The sequence below is a fragment of the Corvus hawaiiensis genome, chromosome 4 (assembly GCF_020740725.1).
Source record: "Corvus hawaiiensis isolate bCorHaw1 chromosome 4, bCorHaw1.pri.cur, whole genome shotgun sequence".
NCBI classification, from domain to species: domain Eukaryota; kingdom Metazoa; phylum Chordata; class Aves; order Passeriformes; family Corvidae; genus Corvus; species Corvus hawaiiensis.
In genome coordinates this window covers 53,248,158-53,274,633 of record NC_063216.1, presented here as the reverse complement: position 1 = coordinate 53,274,633, position 26,476 = coordinate 53,248,158, and the positions used below count along the sequence as shown (strand labels likewise).

General features: G+C 37.7%; 1 protein-coding gene across 3 annotated transcripts; it reads left to right on the top strand.

Moving 5' to 3' along the window:
* The first annotated feature begins 133 nt into the window (after positions 1-133).
* On the top strand, positions 134-26,476 carry TMEM168 (transmembrane protein 168). Of its 3 annotated transcripts, none has more exons than XM_048301119.1 (5): positions 134-218; positions 3,459-4,722; positions 15,259-15,401; positions 17,800-18,074; positions 21,867-26,476. In XM_048301119.1, exons 2-5 carry the CDS (start codon positions 3,586-3,588, stop codon positions 22,412-22,414), a joined length of 2,103 nt encoding a protein of 700 aa, XP_048157076.1. In that variant the 5' UTR covers positions 134-218; positions 3,459-3,585; the 3' UTR covers positions 22,415-26,476. The 3 variants fall into 3 exon arrangements, with proteins under 3 accessions (XP_048157076.1, XP_048157078.1, XP_048157077.1); XM_048301121.1 differs by lacking the exon at positions 134-218 and adding an exon at positions 312-712; XM_048301120.1 differs by lacking the exon at positions 134-218 and adding an exon at positions 721-1,441.

The following is a 26,476-nucleotide window of genomic DNA, read 5'->3' as shown; positions in this document are numbered from 1 at the left end:
TTCCATGCCTAAGCACCAGTTGACGCTGTTTATAGGTTTGGTTGGGGCTGTTGGTTGGTTGGTTTTTTTCATAATTCTCTCCGGCCGCGCCCGGGCGGCGCGGCGGTGTTTGAGCCTCGGCGCGGCCCGTAGCGGCCTGTAGCGGGAAGGGCCGCGCTCGGCCTCGACATGGCGGCGGCCGGCGCGGGGGGCGGGAAGGTTCCGGGCCGCCTGTTGAGGTGAGAGCGGGCCGGGCCGGGCGGGGCTGGGGCGCCGCGGGATCGTCACCGAGCGCGGCCGGGCGGACACCCCCGGGGGGCGCGGGGGCCTCCAGCACGGATCGGCGTCGCGGGGCGGCTGCTCGGGAACCCCGCGCCGCGGAGCCAAATGCCGTCACTGACCTTCACTGGCCGGGCCGGCCCCGCAGCGGGAGCTGCAACCGGGAGCGCGCCCTTCGCCCCAAAGCGGCGAGCCCCGCTGTGAGCGCCGTGTTAACATCTGGAAACTAACGGAGTCCTCCACCGGAGGGTTAAGTCTGCTGTGATAATGGATTAGCTAAATACCACTTTTTGTTTTAAAAAAAAACCTCTTACAGAATTGCTGAAAAAAGAGAAAAGTGCTAAACTGGAAGAATAAAGCGGAAGGAAAGTGGATTCCGTACTTTAGATAGGCCTCACCTGGACTTAACTACTGAACGAGCTTTGGGGTTTGGTTGTTTTTTCAACTTAGACAAGTAAGGGTAACTAGCAATAACTGTTTCGAGAGCAATGTTCCTTTGCACATAGAAAAGCTGTTAGATAGTTTGGTCTTTAAATCTTAATGAGGCTCCAGGTTTTCCTTAAAAATATATTTGCAAAAGTTGACAAATACCTAAAAGTGAGTGTCCACATTCTGTTCTGAATCTGTGGTTTGCAGAGAGGTGTAACTCATGTTCAACCTGAAACTTTAAAGACATTAGTTTAAAACAAACACAACACCACTACCCCCCCAGGACTTTGAACAGTCTGTGTGTAAACAAAGTATTGACAGAAATTACTAGCACATGGCTGTGTTTTAAAGAACAAATTAGTTATTGAAGTTTCTCTTTAAAATTGAATTGCTGTTGTCTTTTTATTTGGTAATAGCTGTGTGATGGTATACATTAATCATGAAAATGCTCCTTTTCCTCCTCACAAAATGTCGATCGTGTATTTTGGTTAAAAGAATGCTAATGTTTAATAATGTGGTTTAAGAGTATACTTTTTTGCTAATTGGCTAGAAGGTGGAGCCAGGAAGAAGAGATTGCATTCACAGTCCAAGCTGTCATTTTGCAAATCCTGTGTGCCCAAGCAGATTTTGTGTCTTTGCAGTAGGAAAACATATTCCCGTATTTGTTCCCCCACCACAGCACCCAAAGCAGCTGATGGGGCATGCTTCTCGTGGTGTGATGGCAACAAAACTCCACTTCGCATGAGCTGACCCAGTGAGTCTTGTGTTCTGTCAGAGTGGCTCGTTGCTTGCCTGGAAGGGACTTTACTGCTGTTAATGATCCCACAGAAAATAATTTAGTGATCGCAGCAAAATTTTAGCCACGCGTTAGGCGGGAGCTTTGCTGTTTGCTCATATGCAAAGGGCTCATTCCTGCTGGCTTCTGTGGGGCTGTTGTCCAAATGAACTTCTATAGGGCTAGCCTCTTGACATGGAGGGGTTCCAGAAAGGCTCAGGAATCAAGATAAACGGGATGGCATGACATATGTTCTTCAGAGTAGCAGTAATCTCATGTCATTGCTGTGGGTTGAAAGGAGATGGGAAATTGTCTGTATTCATGGTTTAAACTAGAGAGAGTGGGAAGCAGGGGGAGGGCATGTTTAGCAGCTGGAATAAATGGTTCAAGTTGTCCATAAAATGAATTTTGATTGTAGTACAAGAAACAGTGAAACTGCAGTCAGTGCTGTGAAACCTAAAGTATCATGACCTGGAATATGAAAGCTAACTTGGGTCTGCGTTATCTGTATAATGGAGAAACAAATGAAAGGGTGAGAGGAACAGAAAGTACCTTTCTAAGTGAGGGAGGAGATATTGTGAGATGTTAAGCATCCAGGCAACTCAGAATTAAGTCAGTATCTATAAAACATTAACAATAAGGAATACTATGAACATGCACAGTTGTAATCCAAAGAACTTCTAATTTACAATAACTTCATGTAATAGCAATTTGCTTTAAATATGTGGTATGTATTCTGCTTCAGGTAAACAGATCTTTAATGCATAGTTCTTCCAAGGAGTATCTGCATTGTTGTTGGGTATATAACATAATTTGAAAATACATGTTACCAAATAAGTACTTTAAACAATAGGATTTCTTAGTCCTGGTTTTTCTCTGCAGCAATTACTTAAGCAGGTTTTACGCTGTGTGTCAGTCTTCGAATCTGCCAAAACTTACGGGCAAATCAGTCAATTCACTTTCTCATTTGTTCACTGGTTTAAAAAATGAGGATTTAAAAATCAAGAGAGAATAAAGTCTAAATTTTGAGTTTGAGTCATGGTGTCTTTTAATTCTTCCCCCAGCATTATAAATAAAAGCAGTAAGCTATAACCTAGCACTGAGTGTTCTTGGCACATTGGTTTCTCTATCATACCAGTAACTCTTCAGAAGTCTCTGTAAGATGGGCAGTTAGTTTATTACTTAAAAAATGATAGAGGCTATGTATGAGTCTTTTATGTGTTGGAGACTCTGCCCATAACATTACAAAATTCCCCTTAAAAATACTACTGTAGGTTCCTAACTATATTAAAATCACATCAGTTAAATGGATCTGAGTAGGAGATGCTTGTGTTCTAAATGTAATATTTATCCTGATCATCTTGTTTGTTTGTTTGCTTGCTTGCTTTTGGAGGAGGGGGGAAACTGGCTTGAAGGGGTGAAAATGAAGGCTTTGATTTTACATTAGGAGAAATCTCTGAAAATTATGCCAAATCAGGTGTTACATCTGTGTGTCCACTCTCCTTTTGTGAAATGGAGATAATATCTTTTTTACTGTAGATTCAGCTCATTGACTGAGTGGGAAGTTCTTGTAAATCATATACTTATTTGACTGCTAACAGGAAGTCTTGCAAAGCATGCTGAAAAAATTTAATATAAAGTGAGAACTTACCAAATGTAATGGTGAAATAAAATCGTGTTCTAAAATAATTATAAACTGTTGTAGAAACCAGTGGCTATCATTGAAGGGTTTTGGATATCCATAGATATCTAACATAAATACCTAATGAATGAGTTTTGTGGAAAACTGCCCAGGCCAGGATTGTTTTCCTCTCATTCAAGTTATGAAATAAGTTTTATGCAGAACCCATTTTATATCGGTTTTCACACTTAATTGGTGTTTTTATGTGGTCTTTTTACTCTAGACATTGAACTTCTTTGTGAGATAGGATCCGTCATGTTCTATATGATTAAAAGGAATTATTTGCCACTAAAACTTTTCTTAATTCTCTTCCAGGACTACGAGGATTCTGGACCACTGTTACTGAAATGATATTACAGAAGGCAGCAATTGCATTGTGTTCGTTGGATGAAACCCAAATATACTGTTAGTCAAGTGGGTGAAACCCCGAACTGCAGTTTACATGTGTAGGTCACTGCGTTACTGTGTTAGTCATTGTCTCTATGCAGCAATGACAAGGCTAGAAGAAGCAAACAGAGAAGTGAACATGCACTCATCAGTCAGATACCTTGGCTATCTTGCCCGAATCAACCTACTGGTTGCCATTTGCATGGGCCTTTATGTCAGATGGGAAAAAACTGCAGATGCACTGATTTTGGTAATATTTATTCTGGGGCTCTTTGTTCTTGGAATTGCCAGCATACTGTACTATTATTTTTCAATGGAAACAGCAAGTTTGAGTCTCTCCAATCTTTGGTTTGGTTTTTTGCTTGGCCTTCTCTGTTTTCTCAATAATTCTGCCTTCAAAACAGATGTGAAAGAAGAAGCTACAAAATATTTGCTTCTCTCTGCCATTGTTTTAAGGATATTATGTGCTTTAGTTGAGAGGATTTGCGGTTGTGTCCATCATCGACCAACTCTGCTCACAACAGTTGAATTTTTGGAGCTAGTTGGATTTGCAATTGCCAGCACAACTATGCTGGTAGAAAAATCTGTGAGTATTATTCTGTTGGTCTTGGCTTTGGCCATGTTGATTATTGACTTACGTATGAAGTCTTTTTTGGCAATTCCAAATTTGGCAATTTTTGGAGCCATTGCATCCCTACTCTTTTTTCCATCATTGCAAATCCCCACAAACCCTTTTGCCTTGGCATGTTTCTTCAGCTGCCTGATTTCAGATCCCCTTCTCGACGTTTACTTCAGTGGACTTTCAGTGACTGAGCGATGGAAGCCCTACCTGTACCGTGGTAAAATTTGCAGGCGGCTTTCTGTCATCTCAGTTGGAGTCATTGAACTAATCTTTTTCATTCTTGCAGCCTTTAAACTACGTTTTTTGGATCTCTGGTATTTTGTGATACCTGGTTTTTCTATTTTTGGAATTTTCTGGATGATCTGTCATGTGATTTTTTTTATAACTCTTTGGGGATTTCACACAAAACTAAATGACTGCCACAAAGTGTACTATACCCACCGTGCAGAAAACAGCAGCCTGGACAGAGTCATGGCATCTAAAGGAATGCGTCACTTCTGTTTGATCTCAGAACAGCTGGTCTTTTTCAGCCTTGTTGCGACGGCTGTTTTAGGAGCTGTCTCTTGGCAGGTAAATAATAATCTCTTTATCTTCATCTCCTCTTGACAATAATCCTGAAAATTGTTGGCTCCGTAAAATTCCTAAAATTTAATGCTGTGCTGTGGGTTAGCAATTCAAAGTTGGAATGCGTGGTTTCACCGTCATGCACTTTGAACTTAACACTTCAAGCTGCTTTGACTGTGACCTATTAAAGCAAGTGCATCTTACCAGCTTCCTTTTGTTGGCAGCATGGGAAAAGGTAGTGCTTCCAGGGCAAAAGAGGTAAGCAAAGTATTTTGTGTTTACCTACGTAGGAAATTATTTTGCTCTTGAATTCATTGTGCCATAAAATTTGTTTTCAAAATAAATCACTGTGTTAAACCCTAGTAATACGCACTAAATCTAGGACTATTGTTGTGGACTATTTTGATTAGATTGAAGTGTATTAATGATTTTTGCTTTGCTTTTAATCAATTACATGGAATCAGAGATCAGCTGATAAACTGATAAATTGTTGGTATAACATGAGCTTTAAGTGTGTCACTTTCAAATCTGGTTAATGCACCTCAGGATATGGTATCTGAAAGACCAATTCTTAAAATCACACAGCGTCCTTTGACTTCTCTTTCCGTTTACAAATTCAGGATGTTGTCTTTTCTTTAGCAGAAAGCATACATTTCTTTCAAAATGTTTGTTCAGTGCCCAAGTTAAGATGTGCATTTTCATAGTTGCAGCAGGGCATTCAGAGTCTGTCTTCTTTTTCAAGTTGATGTAAACCACAATAACAATTTAATTTTTTGCCCATACACCCTCTTATATGAATTATAAGCATATAATAATATATAAAAAATGTCAGGGTAGATAAGATTTACAGACATGTCTTTGTAGTGTTTCCAGAACAATTTCCTGCCCACTCCTGTAGAATTTCTAATCCTGCAGATTTTCTTAGATTAAATAACTTTATGGATGAATGCTATTAAGGAAGTTAGTGGAAGATGAAATTAACAGTTACTTTGTGTTCTATGTGTTGGGTTTTCGTTTGGTTTGGGGTTTTGTCTTTTGTATGAAGAGCATGAGAGGTTCACAGACAAGCCTGCAAGGAACACTGGGTAGTTTTGCTTTTTTTTTTTGGAAAATTATCAGCACTCATAGCTATGGTGTGAGGACTTGCAGAAAGGACGGAAGGAAACAGGACCAAAAAAGTAGAGAAGAAATATCCCTGAAATGTACTTACAGAAAGTGATGGTGCTGTGGCACCTAAAGAAATGGGAAAGTACTTTGGGAGACAGAAATGATAACGATGGACTACAAGCATGATAATATTGCGAACTTCCATACTTTTTCTTCTGAGTATAAAAATGCTAGATTTTAATTTTTTTGTATGCTAGTTGACCGTTTTTCAGTAAAAACATTTTTTTACCATATCTATCAGTCTTACTAATTTTTCTATTCTTGCCCTTGGATGGAGTCACACCACCTAGTTACACAGAAAAAGCAGAACAAATCAAGGGCATAAGTTGTCCAGATAAGTCTGTGAGAGAGAGGCTGTTTCTCCTGGTGCTTCCCAGAGCCTAATGGCAGGGAGTTAGCCAGGCTTGGGCAGGATCTCCTGCTGTAGCCCTTTGTGGGAAGGGCTCCCTCTCCCCCTGCCATCTGTTTAAAGCACACTGGAGCTTCCTTTAGAACTGCATCTTTACTGCAGGCTGTGAGTGTAACTGAGGAGGGTTGGATTCATACCCATCTTGGTAGTTTTTCCTCTTCACATTGCTTGAATCCATTAATTGTAATTTTCTTCTGCCTAGTCCTCTGTCCCAAAATAACTGTAATTGTTCCACGTCTGTTAATTCTGAAGATGTGCTGTTGTGCTGTGAAATTACTTGTGTAGGACTGTTCACAAGAAACAAACTGGTAATCCAGCTAAGATCTTAATATTTGTTATTGGCATCCTGTGTTTAAGTAAAATAGGCTGTTGGTCATCACCTTTGTTGAGAGGTTATGTATTTGCCTAGTCAGTGGGAGGATTAATTATAATGGTAAAAGTGAAAGGCATCAGACCAATATTTTCACTTGTCAGAAAATCCAGGGTTTTGTGATAATCATTTATTTTTAGTAGATAATTACATTTATATTTCTCTTACTATATTTATATTTCTTTCACTGTATGTTATTAGTAATGAATTACCATAAGATTATGAATGCAGTTGCTCCACCTAAAAGCATTTCTACTTCAGATGTTGTGATGTTCACCTTGCAGATTGCTGTTTACTGGAAGTTTTCATATATTACTGGAAAATGAAATACTTTCATTAGGCCTGTGAAAAACGTAATTTAATAAATGGTTCTATCATTTATTATGGTGATTGCAGGCAGCTGTGGCCTTTTCTGTATTTTGCTGGATAGTGTCAGATTTCAAAATAATTAGAAACAAGAAAGCAGGGATGCATAAGCACACAATTTACCCTCTTGCAGGGCATTTGCTTTTTTCCTAGAGATTTAAGGAAACTAGGGGATTTTTTTCTGCTTTGTAGGTGGAATTCAAGGCCTTAAGACTCTAGAATCCTTTGCTGGATTTTTGAGTCTGGTGTTTCAGGAGGTCTAACAAGCTCAACAGTAATGCAGAAAGTAAGTTTCTCCAGTGAATATGTACTTTTCTTATGGTGATTTATATATATTGTAATAATTAAAAGAGACAAATCAGATTGTTAAAGATCAATCTCTGCCTTTACTCTTGAAAAAAAAATAGTTATTGCTAAATATCTAGTGGGTTTAGATTTGAGGATTTTGTTGGTTTTGTTCTGTTTTTAAGAAAACTTTGATATACAAATATTAGTATGTGGTAAAAAGAGATCTCAAGGCTGTGTAAGATAAGAAGCTTTTCCATTACAAGATTGGTTTAATGTTTATTAGTGACCAAAAAAGCAAACTAAATATTGTAAATTATTAGGAAAGGACTGGAGATATCATTATGCCACTGTATAAATCCATAGCTTTCATATTTTGAATAACTGTGCAGTTTTTACTTGCTCTCCTATTGATAAGAAAACAAGAAAAGGTCCAGAGGAGGGCAATGTAATTCATTGTAGACATGAAAGAGTTTACATGGAAGGAATGAATAAATAAGGATGCTGTAGTCCGGAAAAAGTACAACTAAGTGAGAATATGATGAATGTATAAAATGCGTGGTGTGGGAGAAGGTAAATGTTAATAGACAATAAACAATCAGTTCAGTGCAAAAGTTGAGAGGAATCAAGTTGGCAAGAAGCAGGTTGGAGCCAGGTAGGTAGGGATAGTTCCTCATACAGTGCTGAGCTCTGGAGCTGTGTATTGTGGCAGGCCATGTGTGCCCCACGGTTGCAGAGGCTCAGGAGGAAGCTGGACAAAATTGGGGTCTGTGTACTATTTAGAAACCACATCTGCCTCAGGAAGTTCTTGAGCCACCAGTGGTTAAGAGTACTCGGGAAACGTGTTTGGTCTGTCCTTACAGTCTTTCCTAGGCATCCATTTGGCCTCTTTGGAGACCAGACATTGTTCTGGATGGACCTTTGCTGCAGATTAATACAGCCATTCATGCATTCTTATATTAAGGAAAATTTTTAAACTTAGATTTTTAACATATTTTTCTATAGTTTGTTAGGAATGCCAAGTATTCCTCAGTCACCAGTTCCTGAAAATGTGCTTGCTCTTTTAAAGATTATTTAAAACATTTTTAAAACATTTTGTGTAAGATGAACAATTTTCAGTCTTTGCAACATTAGTTTGGAATTTCTGTACTTGTTTCAGTAAGTGTGAATTATATTTGAAATCTATTAAATGTTACCTGGAAGGTGAAGCATTTTTTGTTTATACCTTTCCTCACTACTGAAAACTTGTTTATTGATAGTGCATTTGATAAGAGAGGTTGCTTGAAATCACTTCGTGGTCTGCCATTTGACCTTCTATGAGTAGAATTGCTAAAAACCTTGGAAAGGTGCTTCCCAGCAGCCAGCTATAAATAATTAGCAATAGCATACAAAAAAATCCAACTTACGGCCAGAAATGGAGAGGAGAGGTTCCCCTTCATAGAAAATTTTTTGCAAGCACATTATATATGCCCTCTTAACTTTTCTAGTAACTGTAATATCTATCCTTCATGCAAATCTCACATGTATGAAAAATCAAGACCTAGAGCGCCAGTTGTCTGCTAATTGGTGTCTAGAAGTATCCTATTTGATTAAACTTGACAGAAAAATATCGAATCTCCTTTTGTGGAAGGGTTTTTAAAGTGAGGTGAATTAACTTGCTGCAGCAGAGACAGTGGTTTTCTTACTGATGCAGAGGTGTTGAGGCTAAATGTCCTGTTAGCCAAGGACCTTTCTTTAAGGGGAACATAGCCCTTGTAATAAGATAAGGATTTAAAGTGTCTGTTCCTGGTGCTTGAGTATATGCTTGGGGAGAACTGTAAAAGTAATGTGTTAAAATTGGGTGCATTAAAAAATGGAGTAACAGCTTTTCTTTCAGTGGGGCATCTTTCAGCTGGGACATGGTCTGCTTCTGAGAATAATCCTTGTTATAGCTGCAGAGGAAAGAGGTCTTGTCTTGTTGGCAAAAATACACGGACGTTTTCTTTGCAAAATCTGTAGGAAATGGTCAGCACCTGTCTCTACATTTGTGTGAGTAATTTCAGGCAGATCAATAAACTCTTTAGTGCCAACTTATTTCAGCAATTAGTCAAGTGCCTGTTTGTAATTAGGCCCTTGGATGGGACAAGATCCAGCAGAAGTCATGCAAATGACTCAGGCATTACTTCTTCCAGAAGCCAATAAAATGATGAAAAATTTGCAGATGAAGAGCTTGTAATTTTCAGACAAAGGTCTTGGAAAGGTTTGGGGCCCTCTTTTTCTCAAGAACTTAAAAGCAGATTTTGTTAAGTGCTCTATGCCAAGGTAACTACAGGTATTCTGAATTACTGGCCAAAGAGAATTATTATCCCTGGAAGGCTTGTATTTAATATTACCAAGAGAAAAATTAACTATGTTAGAGCAGGTAAAGTAATGGAATGAAGTACTTTCAGTACATTATTCTTGGTTTTAGTGAATTTTATGGGTTAGTAAAATAATAGTATTCGTTACATGGTTGAGTAGTCATACTTAAATGGACAGTACTGTTTAACTCAAATTATTTACAGGAGACAAAATAAGTTTACTGTATGTTTGAGTAATTTTTGTTTTGGGGAAGAGTTAATGCTTTTGTGGTTTTATTCTGTTGTGGTTGCCTGTATATATAGTAGCATCTGTATTTACTTAGACATGCTTTTGTTAACATCACAGGTTAAGTAACTTGAATGCAAGTCACATCCAGTCTTTCTCCTTCTCTTCACCCCTGCTTTTCTTCCTAGCTTGTATTTTTAACCTAATCCTCCTCAGGCTTGGCTTGTTCGTGGCTGTTTGTTGTTGGTTTCTTTTTTTTTCCCTGCAGAGGCCCTGCTGCATCTTCTGGCCTCTTTCCATGTTTTCGCAAATATCCATGCCACTCCTGCTTTTTTTCATCTGTCTGCCTGGTCATGTCTAGTTCCCCTCTTTCTTTTCATCACTGACAGTTTTCCCCCTTCTTGCTGATTTGCCTTCCATACCTGTTTTTTTAAAGACTTTTCTGTAATTTGCTGTTATTTTAAAGACTTTTCTGTTGAGTTTCTTTTGTAATACCTTTATTCCCTCTTTTCCTACTGTTCCATCAGCTCTCAGGCTGCATCACAAGTCCCCCTGGCTCACTGCTCATCATTTCTTCTCAAACTCACCCTCTACCATGTGTACTTTTGCTGCCTGTCTTCCCCTCTTCAGTGTGTGCTCAGCCCTCCCTGGCTCTTTACCTCTCCTGTCCTGTCCCGAGGGCTACCTCAGGTTGCCTTCTGAAATCCACAGCGGTAGCACACCTTGCTGCTGTCACCACCAGAGCCCCTCAGTCCCAAAGGGGATCTCTGGTGACAAGAGAAAGTATTCATTGTTAGTCTGAAGAGTCTATTATGTGTTTAGCTTGCTGTCAAAATTTCATTAATTTCAGGGTTCACGTTTTTGCATTTGAAGACATCAGAGTTTTTAGTATGCTTTTAAACTGATAACCACTTGTAGTTTTGCTGCAACAAATGCACATAGATTAAAGCACAGGCTTTCCCATGGTTAGAGCAGGAGTCAGGGATGGCAAACACAACATATTAAATCCATCTGCCAGGGATGGTGACAACTGTTTTCTGCAAACTGTTTTCTAGATTTTCCCACTGCTGTTCTAATAGTGAGAAGTAAAGGATTATTTATTGATCTCCACAGACTGTTCATTCAGTAATTTGTTGTAAGACAGTTTCCTCTGGTAGCTGATCTGCTTTGTAGCTTTACAAATTTTGTCTTTAAGCTTTTTTCTACCTGTAATATACATATCACATATCTTGTCCTCATTTGAGATAAGCTGTTCACCAAGTATTTGTAGATTAGCTAGCATGTTACCCTTTTTCTCCTGAGCCTTCTCTGTCATAGAGAGTATTCTTTTGTACTTCTTTTGTGTGGAGTTTTTTGTGTATCTCTGTGTGTCTGTGTATAAAGACAAGTAAATATTCAGCTTGGATAATGGAAAGCAGGGCAGTATTTTTGCTTGGAAATGCACAAAGGCATCTCTGTAAGCTTTCTCTGTTATTGGTCTGTTAGATATAATCCCAGGCACCCTGCTGTAGGAGCAGTGGCTTGGACCAGACAATTTCCAGGGGCCCCTTCCAACCCCAACCATTTGGTGATCCTGTGATCATCTTAGTTGACATACTTCTGTTTAATTTCTGTTTTGAACAGATGGGGTCTTCTATAGCTCTTTGTAATTGGCTTCCAATTTAAACTAACATTTTATGCATTTTGGTTTTTTTTCTTCCCTACTTTTTCATCAGTCACACATCCATAATTAAATACAGTTCCAGAGTTATTCTGCTTCAAACAGTGTTATTTTTTGGGATGGAAGTTGTCCTATCCATGAGTATAAAATTAGCATCTTGGCTGTAAAATACCTCTAAATTCTTCTGGTGTTCTAACAGTTACACTTAACAATAAACAATCCTCAAAAAACTAGAGAAAGTGGAAAGATACTACTACTAGTGAAATCTCACCAATCTTTTATTGCCTGTCCTTTCAGTCATCAGAGGCAAGAAGATTTTTTTCTTCTTTCACATTTTCTATGTTATTTGAAATGAGACTTCATTATTAATTCCTTTAGAACAAGACAGACAAAGACAAAAAAAAAAAAAAAAAACAAAGATAAGAGATACAATGATTTCTCATGATTTTTTTAGTAGGATTGCCTAGATGATCCCTGTCTTCTGTTTGCTTTTTGAGCAGTCTGTGTGGAATCAATGGGCATTTGGAGTTTAGGGATATACTGCAGGCTCACATTGCTAGTGCAATTGAAAACAATGAAAATGGGTTGAACAGATGAAAGAACAAAATCCCTTTCTGGTTCTCACTCTGCATCCATGGCCATCTGCTTCATTAAGGACCAGTCATCAAATCTTTGGGATTTAATAAAGCACTGACAGTTTCCACCTGGAATTTTAGCTGTTTATCGTAAGGGAGGAGCCTGTCTTCAGTTTTACTGTAATTACTAAATCAGATATTTTTTGCTATTTGAAGTTCTTATTGTTCAGGTATTTTAAAATGCTACCAGTCATTTTTTTGCAGTTTCTGGACTAAGATTTTTTTTATCCTGCTGTAGATTTGTTCTCATTGTCAGTAGCCATTTTTACATTTGTGACTTACTTATTCTAAATCTAAACTGTTGAATAAGTGCTGACAGCAAGTACTGGCATCTTTGCATTAGATAGATGTCTATAAATGTAAGATATCCAACATTTTCCCTTTCCATAGCATAAGATGGCCACTAGAAGAGGACACAGTTGAAACCTCAGATGAAGCTGAGTTGATTCCTAACACTGTAGAGCTTATTTCCCATTCCTGTTATAATATTTGGTACAAACTCAAAGCAGGATACAGAGCAAGATGGATCACCAACATGATCCTTAAGAGTTTCTATGTGAGATCCTTACCTCACAAGTACTTGGGAATTTTCTTTGACAGTATCTTCATATTAGTAGGAGCACTTTCAATAATTAAATGTAAATATTTTTAGGAGTTAAACTCAGAGTGAGTCTTTGGAATATCAAGTTGTGTTGTGGCAGAATGCTGTGGGTTTAATAACCTGCATGTGTTTAGGGGATTGGGGAAATGCAGGGAGTATTTAGAACAAGATGGCATGTTGTAAGAAAACTAAAATAAAATTCACATACCGTAATATTATAATAGTATTATTGAGGATATTATGATCACTCTAGTTTTTATGGGCAAATGTTTTGGGGGGTTTTTTTGTAATATGTTCACTGTGATCAAAACACTAATGCAATATCGAAGCAGTTTGCCCAAGCAAAGTCCAAGAAAAGATACTTTTATATGGTGGAAAAGCTGAAGTTGTCACAAAAATACTTCCCCTTTTTTTTTTTTTTTGTAACTTAAAACACGTTACCCTTCTGGAATCTACAGCTGGAAAACTAAGTCTCCAAATGAAACTAATTATCTAGAAACTAATTAGCTAGTTATGAAACTAATTTAGCTAGAAAACTTTGCTCTTGCATCAAAGTCTTATACTTTATAAGGTTTCTACAGAAAAAGATCTAACTAGAGCTTTGTAAGATTCTGTTGTTGCCACTCTGAGTCTTTTTCAGAGTACATTTGGGAAATGGAGCAACAAAAAGGAGCACTTGCTGCTGAAACAAAAATTGTTTGTTTGAAACAAAAATTGTTTCAAAACCACATTTGAAACAAAAATTGTATTTTCTTAGTTAAAGGATTTCTTTTCTCCATATTGACAACAAAACAAATTGAGGTGGTACCATAATAGTTACAGTGTTTTAAGCTTTTCTGTCTTCTGGTGATTTCAGGCAATTAATTCTATGAGTTAATAATGCTATCAGTTAGTTATCATTTAATATCAGATTCTGGTGTTTATTTGCGATTAGAAGTATTGCTGTCACCATTTCAAGGACACAGAGGTGGGATCCTTCCATCAGAAGTATTGTAGGACACTTTTTAAAACCAGGACAGGTAGCAAACTATTCTTCCTTAGCACATTAGATGGGTAATGCTGTTCTTTCAGGCTAAGTCATTGTGTTTAAAAACTGGATGTAGTTGAGCTACTGCCATGTGCCAAAAAGATCTGGGTTGGTTTAGGTGTCATTTTTTTCAGTATAATATACTTTCTAAATTATTAATAGTGTTGACTTTGTGTTAAGTTGAACTACCAGTCCCCATCAAGTCACTGAGCCTTACACAATAAGGCAATATCCAGATTTAAAAAAAAAACATTAATATTGTAGATTTGTGCAAAGAGGGCGAATAAAACGTGGAGGGCATCAGAGACCACAGGATTCTTCTCGAGACAGAAATTTCTAGCTATGAATTTACTTCCTTTGCTACATAGCAAACATTAATATTTAACAAATGCACCATGGATATTAAAGTTCTTGTTTAATTATATATTATAATACTGTTTCTCTCTTTCCTAAAGCATTTAGTACCTCATTAAACTCATTCACATCATACTAAAATAATTAAAATGACTCTTTATCTGTTCCGCCTCTCAGTGACATTTGACATTTCAGAAGTCCATTTTTATTTTACTACTACTAGTGGTTGAGATGTAACTGTTGAAACTTCTTGTTTGTTTGTTACAGAAATCACCTATGTATTAGTAAGTGTAATATTTTCCAAAACTGCTTATTCCCTACAAAGCAGGAAAGCTCAATATAGGGTATTAGCTCTGTGAATGTTAGGAAGTCCTGTAGAGGATGTTCCTTATCATCTGCTATTTATGTAACTGACAAAGAATTGTCTTTATAATTGAAATAATGTTCACAGATGTTCTCAGAATTCATCTCTTGTGTTATACATAGTATTCCACAAAGAATGTTTTAAAAACTCCTTGATGTTAAAGAGCATGAATAGTTAAATGTATATTTTTAATGATTGTAGAATGGGTTAGGTTAGAAAAGACCTTTAACATCATCACATCCAGCCATTGACCCAGCACTGCCAAGTCCACCACTAACCCACCTTCCAAAGTGCCACATGTACACGTCTTCTAAATACCTCCAGGGATGGATGCAATACAGTGTGCTGTTATCTGATATGTAATATCTGTGCTGTACCTTACAGATTAAGGCCTGACCCTGCAGATGCTTACAGATCTTCTTATTTTATGCACACAATTAGTTTTGTGGCATTTGATGTTCTTGCCTTAGTTGGTAAAACTAAGCTATCATCACGGTTTTTACACCTAAATTCTGTGCTGTCAATGTTTTCAAATGCATTCCTTTCAAAAGAGTGATCCTTCCTTACCAGTTACCTTCTCCCCAAGCTTTTCATTTGTCTTTAGAGTACTTCACCGTGTAATATGTGGAAAAATAAATATACGTTACCAGTAATACTTTGCATGTTTCAGGACCCAAATATGTATGATCAAACAAAGGGATTTTCATACAATGCCTAAATCTCTTTATTTTCTTTTTAGCCAACCAATGGGATCTTCATGAGTGCATTTCTCATCGTTTTACCTTTGGAGTCCATGGCTCATGGGCTTTTCCATGAACTGGGAAACTGCTTGGGAGGAACATGTGTTGGGTATGCTGTTGTGATTCCCACCAACTTTTGCAGGTATTGTAACCGTGCATTTCAGCTTCACAGTAGTGTAAATGTACTGTTTGCTCGTGGAGGCAATGCAATGCTGTTGCTTGGATTTTTCAACAATTAAATACAAATTTAAATAATAGGTATATTTTCTATTTTTCCTTTTTTCTCACCTTGGAATGAATAACTCCACCTTTCTATCTAGGTAATTTGCTTTTAGAAAGCCAATGAATACAGACCGGTTGTGCATAGGCAGATTTCACAGTCCACATCTCACACAAAGGAGGACTGGGGCATTTGACTGAGAGCAGATATCTTACATGAGAAGGTTTAATAAACCAGACAGATCAGTTCAAAGTAGTTTTGAATTCTATTAAATGAGGTGGTGTCTACATTTAAAGTTCATTGAAAGTAGACTTGCAAATGGACTACATGTCATGTATTGGTATTGAGAATTTGAAGCTGATTATTCTTCCAACATAAATGTTACCATATGAGAAATGCATGATTGTGGAGGGATTGTATTATTATTATTTGCCCATTTGTGTGTTTTCTTATGAACTTTAAAACTTGCAAATGCTGCTTTTGCCATAAAATTAAAATTGGTGTGTGCACATTTTTTTTGTAAATGATAAACAAGAGCTATATAAATTATCTCTTCAAGTTACAAGAGAAATAGAGTAGTAAGTTGAAACGACAGGCTTCAAAATAGAACTGCCCAATTTATGAAAACTTCACAGCTGCAGTATGTGTAATGGATTCAGTGGATAAGGAAGAACTTAACAGCAGAGAAACCAAAGACAGTGTGCTAATCTTAGATAACTTTAAATATTGTAAAAAACAAATTTTCTGAGCTTCTGTAGTCTTTCAGTCTTTCAGCTGTGCACCCTTAAAAAACTCTGTCAATTATTGTTACAGATTTAGAAAATAGATTTTCAAAATTTACATTACAATAAAAATAAATTAATTTTGTTTCCATGGTAACAATTTAATTATTTAATTGTATTATATTGTTCTGGCTCAGGCAGTTCCCTCTAATTTTGAGCAAATTAGATACTCTTGAGCAGCTGTTTAAGACCTGACAGAACTGAACTTCCTTATTAACAAAGCTTGACTGTTTCAGTGATGGGTCCAGTCTTCACTTGCTGAGACAAACAGTAATGATGAGCTATTCGGTGTAGCTATAACAGTGGAATATCGATTTTCATAAAAGCCCTAGACAGGTGAGAAGGTGCAAAATTTAATTAGCTAGACCAATAAGGAGACTAGATAGCTTTACACACTGACTTGCAAACAAAATACACGAAGAATACACACATACAAACATATATAGGGAAAAAACCAATAACATCATGTTTTGTATTAATAGAGTAAGACTTACCTCCATATTTTCACCCACAAAACCTGTTCATGTCTGTAACTGAGCATAAATGAGGCCAATTAGGCCCAGCTGTCAGTCATGTTCCTTATCATTACCCTTATTACATTGGCTGAAGAATGATGAATGCTTTTCTCTTTCTGAAAATACATTCTGAAGAGCACTCCCCTAACTGGGTGTCTTGCAAGACCAAATCTCCTATTATTATTATTAATGAATAGCTGTGTAGACCTAAAAACAAAAAAAAGTGTCTATTTTTATTTGATATTTTATATAATGTATATATTTGGGTTTATATATTATAAATTTATCTATATTTTTTATAAAATATATATATTGATACAAATAAAATGCATTTTGGAACCATAGGGCTGTTTTTTTATTTTTATTATATATGCTTATTCATATCTATGTAGACATAAATACACATGCATGGTTTGTTCCAGGTCTAGTTTGTAACTTTCTTAAAACTTTGATTTTCTAAGCTGTGAATACTGTTACCTGAAACATATTTCTTATGCTGAAAGAACAGCATCTGAACAGCACACACAAGAAAGAATTATGTATTTGTGTGAGTTCCATATTTCAAAGTGTCTGAGCAAAGTGTGTATGTGGATTTCTCTTTGTCCATTATTGGAAACTAGTTTGCATTGTGTTTTGTGCAGATTAGCACTCATTTTCCTTGTGCTTCTTTCGAGTTGTGCATGAAAAAATACCTCTGTGAAGGCAGTGCTCCTCAGTGGAACTTTATGAAATTGTTGGAGCTCTCCCAGCTTCTTCCCATTGCCGCTTCCTTCTCTCCCTCTGTCTCTCAGTTGCAGGAATAGCATTGGGCTGAGTAAGGACTATTGAATTGAAGTGTGACCTCACTCAAATACAGTAATTTGAGTTGTTAATACTGTAAATTTAAAGTAAATTTGAATTTACAATAGTGCTACCTCATAGCAGAGAAAATATGCACAGGGGAAAAAATCACCAGTTACTAAAAGTCCACTAAGGGTGAAATAATTATCAACCATAGTCATTAGCTCTTCTCCTTCTCTTTAGTCCTGATGGCCAACCAACTCTTCTTCCACCTGAGCATGTTCAAGAGTTAAACCTGAGGTCTACTGGCATGCTTAATGCCATACAAAGATTTTTTGCATATCACATGATTGAGACATATGGTTGTGACTACTCTACAAGTGGACTGACCTTTGATACCCTTCACTCCAAAATCAAGTCTTTTCTTGAACTTCGGACAGCAGATGGGCCCAGACACGATACCTACATTCTGTATTACAGTGGTCACTCACATGGCACTGGAGAATGGGCACTGGCAGGTAAGTGGTTTGGGGATTTTTTTTTTATTATGTTTTGGTATTGATAAACCTTCCAAATCAATTCATTAATTCTGTAGAAAATAATACTGTGTTACAAAACTTGGAAGTTTTGGTTGTACTTATTGTCAGATTGTTCAGAATGGCAAAGAACCATCAGTCTTTGGAGAACAGGTTTATACAAGCTCCTGGCAGGGAGGGAAGAAAGGAAAAGGCAATATTACAGAGCATGACTGTTGAGAGATTCAGAGACTACAAGAAATTGAGAAAACAAGCCAGGTTGCAGGCTGACTACCTCTGCTAGTGGAGAGAATGGAAAAATGCAGAAACCTATTTGGTATGCAGCAAAGTTGTTGTTAAGAGGTAGCTCTTTTCTTCCCTTGCATTGTATGAGTCAGGTGTGTTACTTCATGAACTTTATGTCATTTTAGTATTTACTGACTTTGATAAAAATCCTTTTACGGCTAGCTAATCTTACACTTGTTCTCAAAATTGTCTAATATTGTTGACCCCACATGTATTATTTCAGGTTTAAACACAGTTTCATATTCCCCTGATTTTCCTGCCGCATGATTTTTGTATTCAAGAAGTTAACTTTAAAGATTGCTGTTTTCCCCACATAGAATTAAATGTGGAAATTAACACGCTCCTGCTCTAAAGACAGATTTTTCCTTGTATTTTGAGGAGTATCTGTTCACTGTAATGAACAAGTATAATCTTTTCTCATTCCTTGTACATGACAGAGTGAATTACAGAGTGCTCTGTGTCACTGTGTCAGTTAGACTGTCACGAAGGACTGCATTTATGTCCTTAAGATGTGGTTTGCTTTTCTTTTGTAAAAGACAGAATCAGTAAAAGAAACAGGAGGCAGATACACAATCCACACTAGAAAAACAGGTCTTCAAACGTATAACAAACCTTGTATCATAAAAACAGGTATGGTTTGCTGACATTCTAGACACAGTGTAGCCTCAAGACTGTAAACCTCTATTTAAAGGGCCAGTTTAATACCTCATCATGTGCTTGGCACAGACTTCACCATTTTCCCCTTTCTTGGACCATTTCTTTGGTAAACTTAATGAAATTGTCAAGTCATTGCAAGGTTTAGCCTTGCTCTGCTGCTGTAGGCAACTGAGGTCACTGTGTGCAGAATGGGAATCTCATAGTAAATACACTGGAAATTTGCAACTTTTTTCTTCCTGGGATAGAATTAATTCTTTTGGATAGCACTTTGCCTGTGTGCTCTGGGCTCTTTGTCAGCAGTGTCTCTCCAGGTACATGTGCCCTTCAGTAGGGCATACCCTTCAATGTGTTCTTATGCTGAGGTAGGTGTTCAGGCACAGGTCGATTTCCATCTGGGGCTCTATACCTGTTTTGGTGCAGCTCCATCCCTGAACCTTTAGACTTGCTGAAGAGCAGTGTGTATTTTTTCTCAAGGGCTCCTTTACAGTTCTCTGTCCAACCACATCTTCAGCTTCTACTTGGATACATGTATAGTCACATAAAGGAGAGGAGCAGGCAGCAGTCACAGGTCTTGCATGCTTTTTTTGTGATTAATTTTAGTTAAATGATGGAGTGTAACATGATCCTCCTTCCAGAAAGCACTGTTCCCACTTGTAACTTGAAAGCATAAACTGAAAAGATAAAGACTGTTTGACTGTAGTTGTGCCCCATGTATTGGATACTGGCATTGTGTGACAGATGGAACCTTGGTCATCAGCTCCAGTAATGTGTACTTATCCTCTGACCCATAAAGACAATGAAAAGAGATGACAACAATGAGATAAAATGTTCATATCTGATTGAAAAAGTAGTTTCTCACTGCCAGCTTATGCCATGGTACAGCACAGCAGTAGCAGTGTAGTCTTTGCTTTGTAATGACATCTTTCAAAGGAGGCTTACTGAATTTATTAATTCAGTAATGATGTTTCTCTGTTGTTGGAAGCTGAGATGCAACACAGTGGTGTATAAAAGAAACTCTTAACTAGTCATGCATAAAGTATAAGCAGTCAAACAACCTGGGAGGTCATGTTTTCTGAGAGAAGGCAAAGGCATGAGCTGGGCTAATAAAGCCTTGTCTCTGTTCCTGAAACTGTTGGCATATTTGTTGTCCTTCTAAACCTGCCACAGAGCTAGAGGTGGCCAGACATCTGCATTTCTTACACAGCTTGGTGCCTAAATCTTGTGCTGGGTGATAAGCCCATGTGTTTGAGGTCCATAGGGTTGGAAGCCAAGCATGTGTTCACTTGTGTCTGTGAAGGATGAGATGTTTCTTTGGGTGATTCTATCCAATGCTGTTTTGAAATCACCTGCACTCCTACATAGCTACACTAAAATAAAGTTTATTTATAGGCCTTTGAAATGTGAACAAATAAAGAAATTTTTGTAATTGACACAGAAGGTCAATTACCTAGAAAAGCAAAACTGCTTCTATATAAGTCTCTGCGGTAAATAACTACAGCAATTTGAAGATCATGTACCAAGACAAGTCATTACTTTAGGTTTGTATCCTAGAGATTTTCTTCGGTACTGAATTTTCCAGTTTTTCATTTTCTTGGACAAAGTTGCAGCTCTGTAATTTTGCTTTTACTTTAACTGCAATAGCATGCACAACACTTTAATTCTGAGATATTAATTTGAAGCACTTTTTTGTCACCCCTTGCAGGTAGAACTGTAAGTGCTGAAATACGCAGCTAACAATGTTTTAAACACTGCTTAGTTATATTCCGTAGTGAAAAATCACTCTAGAATTAAAATTCAGTTATTTTAAATCACATTTCTATACCTTTCCTCTTCTTCATTTTTTTTTAAGTTGACGTTTTCAAACTGGAGTGGTTTTGTTGTAAACCTGTATCATAGCTTCAACTAGCCAAAACCTAGACATACCAGTTCTTTACATTAATATCACTGTAGAACTAATGGAGATTTATTGACTTGTTAGCAAGATGTTGTCATTAGGTACCTGAGGAAGTAGTCTGCTTTTCAAAGCTACGTAGATCATGCAGCATCCAGTACACTTAAGCAGAAGGACTTCCCACTATAGGTAACACTTCAGGTTTAGTTACAATCTCCTCTTTCCTGTTGGAGCTGAGAACATGAGAAGTTGGACACTAGTTGCAAGGGTCTTCTGATCTCATAGGAAAAAAATATTGTGGAAAAATCCCAGTGAGATTTTTGTTTCATTGAGTTGTAAATCCATACTAATTTCCTTGAAGCTCTGGAACAACTGTCTCTATAGAGAGAATCTCTTCATTTCTGATCATGTGAATTTTTGTGCTTGCATGTGGCTTTCTCATAGTGCTTTAAAACTGTTTTGGTTCCCACCATTTGAAAATGTATTTTGTTCTAAATTTATCTTTGAGAGGAGCCTTTTTTTAATATTCATAAAAACATATTAAAAAGGAGTCCTTTTCCTGTTCCTAAGGTTATTAATACAAAATAAACTTTATTTTGGGTTTTCTTTCCCTGTTTATCTGTATTTTCCAGGTTTCTTCAATTGGCTATAATTTCTTCCACTCTGTGAAGGAATTCCTTTTTTTGTTATTGGTGGTGGGTTTTCTGTATAATGAAGGGTAAGTTAATGGCTTTGTGGGCCACAGCAAGTCAGGTGAATGCAGTTAATACCTCTGTGGAGATATGCACCATTTACAGACAGAAAGGATCAATTGAAAACATCTGCTGTATCTGTCCAAATTGTTGAAGTAAGGGATTTTTAGAACCAGTCAAAACAGTTAAAGTTCTGCAGAAGTTTCTGTTTCTTCATCCTAATACTAAATCTTTTTGTCCTTGTGGCAGGGGGTGATGCTTTACGACTTGACACACTGTTGGAGTGGTGGAGAGAAAAGAATGGCACTTTCTGTTCTCGATTGATCATTGTTTTAGACTGTGAGAACTCTCAGCCGTGGGTTAAAGAAGTAAGAAAAGTAAATGACCAGTATATTGCCGTGCAAGGAGCAGAAATGGCCAGAGTCGTAGACATCGAGGAAGCAGACCCTCCACAGCTTGGTGACTTCACCAGGCAATGGGTTGAGTACAACTGTAACCCTGACAGCAACATCAGCTGGTCTGAAAAGGGCCGCACGGTGAAAGCAGTGTATGGTGTGTCGAAGCACTGGAGCGACTACACTTTGCATTTGCCAACAGGGAGTGATGTTGCCAAACACTGGATGATGTACTTCCCGCGCATCACCTATCCATTAGTACATTTGGCAAACTGGTTTTGTGGTCTCAATCTGTTCTGGGTCTGTAAAGCATGCTTTAGGTGCTTGAAAAGACTGAAAATGAGTTGGTTTCTTCCCACAGTGCTGGATACAGGACAGGGTTTCAAACTCGTCAAATCCTAATCAGCAACCAAAGAGAAAATGAAGTGAGAGCTCTGTGAACTTTCTCACTGTACCACACTTAAAACTTTTTATGTGACTATTTTTCTCTGAAAAAATCTGCTCTACTCACTTTATTCAGCTTTTTGAGCAGCTACACTATATGAAACAGTTAGAAATCGCAATCTTAAACAGAAGAGGGTAGAACTATGATATTTTGAATTTTGTTACTGGTCTGTATGTACATATGTAAGAGATTATTTAATATGACCATGCATTTTGGAGACAGGTCACATGTTCATATGTCTTACTTAAGGCAGCCTTTGTTTAGAGACACCAGTTAAATGGACAGGAGCTCCTGTTAGTTACACCGGGCTGATCTGTCGTTTATGTCCACTATACGGTTTAAATACAGGAAAGGAACCAAGCTAATAAATACTCCGATCAGTTTACATGTCCTTGAAATTATGTGGTGCAGTCACTGAGCCAAAAACCCCCAGAATATATAGCTACTGTATGTAAGTAGCTACCAAGATGCTTTAGTTTTATTTGCTTTTACATCTTCTGCCCTGCCTCAGTTCTCTACTGCCATCAGTGGAAGTTTGACATTGAAAACAAGAAAATCAGACGATTCTCTAATGCTCTGACACTTCTCTGACAATGTGTTCTGAAGTGAGTTTTAAAAACATTCAGTATTAATTTCAACATTCAATGTTACAACAAATATCTTGCTGGTGATCTTTGAGCATACATTCCCAGTAGTTAATTCATATATGGAATAAAAGCTGCACTGAGCATTTTTCCCTCCCCTGTTAAGGTGATTCTGAATTTTCCAAGCTCTTACTAGTTTGTTCTTTGAAAAGCTACCCTGAAGAAAACAAAGCAAAACAAAACCCAAGGACTTTAACGAAGAAAATAATCCATAGATTAAAAATGGGAATACAAGTGTTGCCTTGCTTCCGTGTTTATCTGAAGTCTTTGGTGTGCCTGAGACCTTGATTCTGTGAAATTCTGAGTACAGAGTTAGACCACTGAGTTCATTATCTGTTAAAACCACAAGCAAAGCTTGTCGGAATGGATTATTCCCTTAGGACAGGAGGGAATCCTCAGTATTCCTTAAGTCTTTTCTCCCACCCACAAGGTCCTAATTTTAATCCTTCCACTTGCAGAGCTGGATGGGACTCTAGAAATCCTGTCATGGCCTTTCCTTTAGTCATAGAAGCTGCACAGCTTTTTTATGCCATTTTCTCAAGTACAGAAAATTAGGGGTGAAACAAGTAAATGGCTAAGACAGTACCATTTGCAGTGATTTATTTGCATATATGTGTGCAATTCAGTAGACCTACAGTTTACTTCCTTGTGTTTCTATCAGTATTTTCGTTAAGATCTTAGGGAGTAGCTGATATTTGTCTAAATTGTAACCTACTGATTTTTTTTGATTTAAATACATGCAAATAACATGTAGCTCTTTAAGTCTTTGCCGTCATGGCTTTTTCTAATGCCATTTGAGCTTTTTAGCCAGCTAAGTTAGAGAACCTGCTAACACTGATACCCATCAGTAACTCCAAAAATAAATTAATGAGAGCTAAAACAGCCAAAGCAATTTGTACCCACCAACTTCAAAATGGTGATTTTCTCAGATCTAGAAGTGGCAGCCATTAAGTTTCTTCATTAGTATGTATTACACAATGTTGTTTAGCAAGACACCACCCCACACACCGCTTTCCCTTTCTGCATTCCCTTCCATAATGTGAAAAAGGGATAAAGAAATGAGAGAGAAATTATATCCTATGAAGACTCAATGCCTTTGGGTCTTCTCTGAGTAAATGCTGTGATTGCAGCTCTGTCACGGATTGTAGGGGTGGCTGTTGTCAGTAAGGACAGAGGGTGCTCACACCGTCTGACTTCAGGTATCCAACTGAAGTTCCTAATGTGGGAGCCAGAGATAGGAGTCTTCTCATTTAAATTTAGATGTCCAAAAGCCAGATATCTGAATCCATGCTAGTGACCTGAAGTCACTAGCAGCCACTGTCATGGATTCAGCAGCTCCACTGCTCATTAGCAAGGAGAAGTAAATATTTCCAGAGGAAGACTTGACTTGGTCTCTATTCTAAGATGAATTTTCCTGTGATTGAGGGCATTACATTTTTCTTGGTTTTGCTTTCCCGTGCCAAAGGTCAAGCAGGCAAATGCCATATGTCTCTTGAATAACTTTATAGCAATTGTAAGCCATTCTCTGGAGCCTGAGCTGAGTACCTAAGTTCCTTGTTCAAGCACATAAACTGGATACTTGAAATTGGGTTGAACTAGCATCCGTCAGGTTGCAGAAAAGCAGCACTGCCTCCTGCAGAAGTCAGTGTCTTCCATTCCTGGTCAACAGCCCTTGAGTATAGATGCATAAAGGCAGTCATTTGGTTTGTAAAATCACCATTGTTTTGACTTCTCTTTCAGCAAAAGTTCACCTGATTGCATCATGAACTGTTGCATCTTGAGCCTTAGAAATTTTTAATAAAGTCCCCATAAACACCTGATAGTAACTCTGTGAACATTTGAAGTCAAGAAGTCCTTTCTGTTTTGGAAAGGCTTTAAATATCAACCACAACACTTGCCGCTAATTATACTGGACAGATCTTAATGGGTAAATCTCTACCTGCTACTGTTACGTTTTTATGGACATCATCTGTATCTTTCTTTTTGTACATGAAGGGGAACAGGAAAAGGGTGAGATTCTTGACCTGTCCTGAGTCTGTGAGCAGGAATCTGCTATGCAGTGCACTGATGGACTTAGCTTTGGGCAGAATAAATGCAACAGTTTGTGCTGCTGTTTTGCCTCTGGATATTAAATGGTTTCCAGTTTACTTATTAAAGTTAGATTTTTTTCTAGGATAGGCTGGGTGATATTCAGCTATTTGCTGAAAGGCAGATAAAGAGCTGAAAAATAGAGCAAAAATACTATTTGCAAAACTAATCGTGTTCGCAGATTTGTTTCTATTTTCTCAATTATAGACCTCTGGTTTTCGGAATTTGAAATAGTTCTAACATGAGCTAAGGTGTTCCTACTTCTGATTTTGTTACTGTTTTAAACAGCAAAGGCATGGTGAAAATGCTAACTTTAGAAATGTTTACAGCTGTTCAAATTACGAGGCCTTTTTGTAGAAAGAGACTTGTCATGTGTTTCAAAACACAATCAAACCAGGGCTATGGATGATGAGGAATTCAACTGCATCAGTTCTTCACTTCTGCACTGACTTTTGTCAAGGCATCCTACAGTGACCCACATTCCCAGGTGGAGTTTTTCTCCAGCTCCTGGTGCTTACACCTCTCTGCAGGTCTCTGCCCAGCCTCAGGCATGTGCCTGAGGAACGAACACTGGGAGATCCTGTAATCCAAGTGAGGAGTTATCCTTCTGCTGTTCCTGTATAAAAGACAGGGCCTGAAAGAAATTTAAATCTAATTCCAAAGAATGTTACATATGCTATCAGTTATGCACACGTTGTTTTGTGGTAACATGTACAGATTTCTGGGTAGAGAAAAACTTTTTTTTGAGAGGTTTGTTTCTGTACTGTATATTCAGACTATTTGCTATAAAGTTTGTTATAAACTTGTGTCACAGTATAATTTTATGTTGACTTTGTTTCATTTACCTCCCGTGTAGTATCAGCCTTGCTGGAACATGCAAATGCACTGACTTCTGCTAATTTCCATCTTTTAAAGGAGTTCAAATTGCATATTCACAGTAGTATTTTTCTCTGAACAAGTACTGGAGGAAAAAAAAGCCATTCTTGATTTTTGCACTACTAGAGTTATGTATTTGCAGTTTGTTATGCTTTGTATGCCTTTTAGTTGTTGTCCAGTCTTCAGTTCAGGTTTTTCCCAGAATACTTTGTAAAGGCATAGTTAATGCTATGCTAGCAGTCAAGCACCTCTATTGCCAGCAGTAGACAATGAAATCGGGTTAATTTTCTTGTTTATAAATACCTTTTGTGGGAGGATTTTTACTGAATATATGGGGTTTAGATATGTAAATGGATTTTTTGAGTGTATTTGTGATACTACGTAAATATATTTTGCTGGTTTGGATGCTCA

Bases quoted from the DNA above. Each gene is read 5' to 3' on its own strand.
- TMEM168 (XM_048301119.1), top strand. From the start codon at position 3,586: ATGTGTAGGTCACTGCGTTACTGTGTTAGTCATTGTCTCTATGCAGCA. The intron at 15,402-17,799 runs GTATTGTAACCG...CCTTCTCTTTAG, and splicing joins ATTCCCACCAACTTTTGCAG to TCCTGATGGCCAACCAACTC. The intron at 18,075-21,866 runs GTAAGTGGTTTG...TCCTTGTGGCAG, and splicing joins TGGAGAATGGGCACTGGCAG to GGGGTGATGCTTTACGACTT.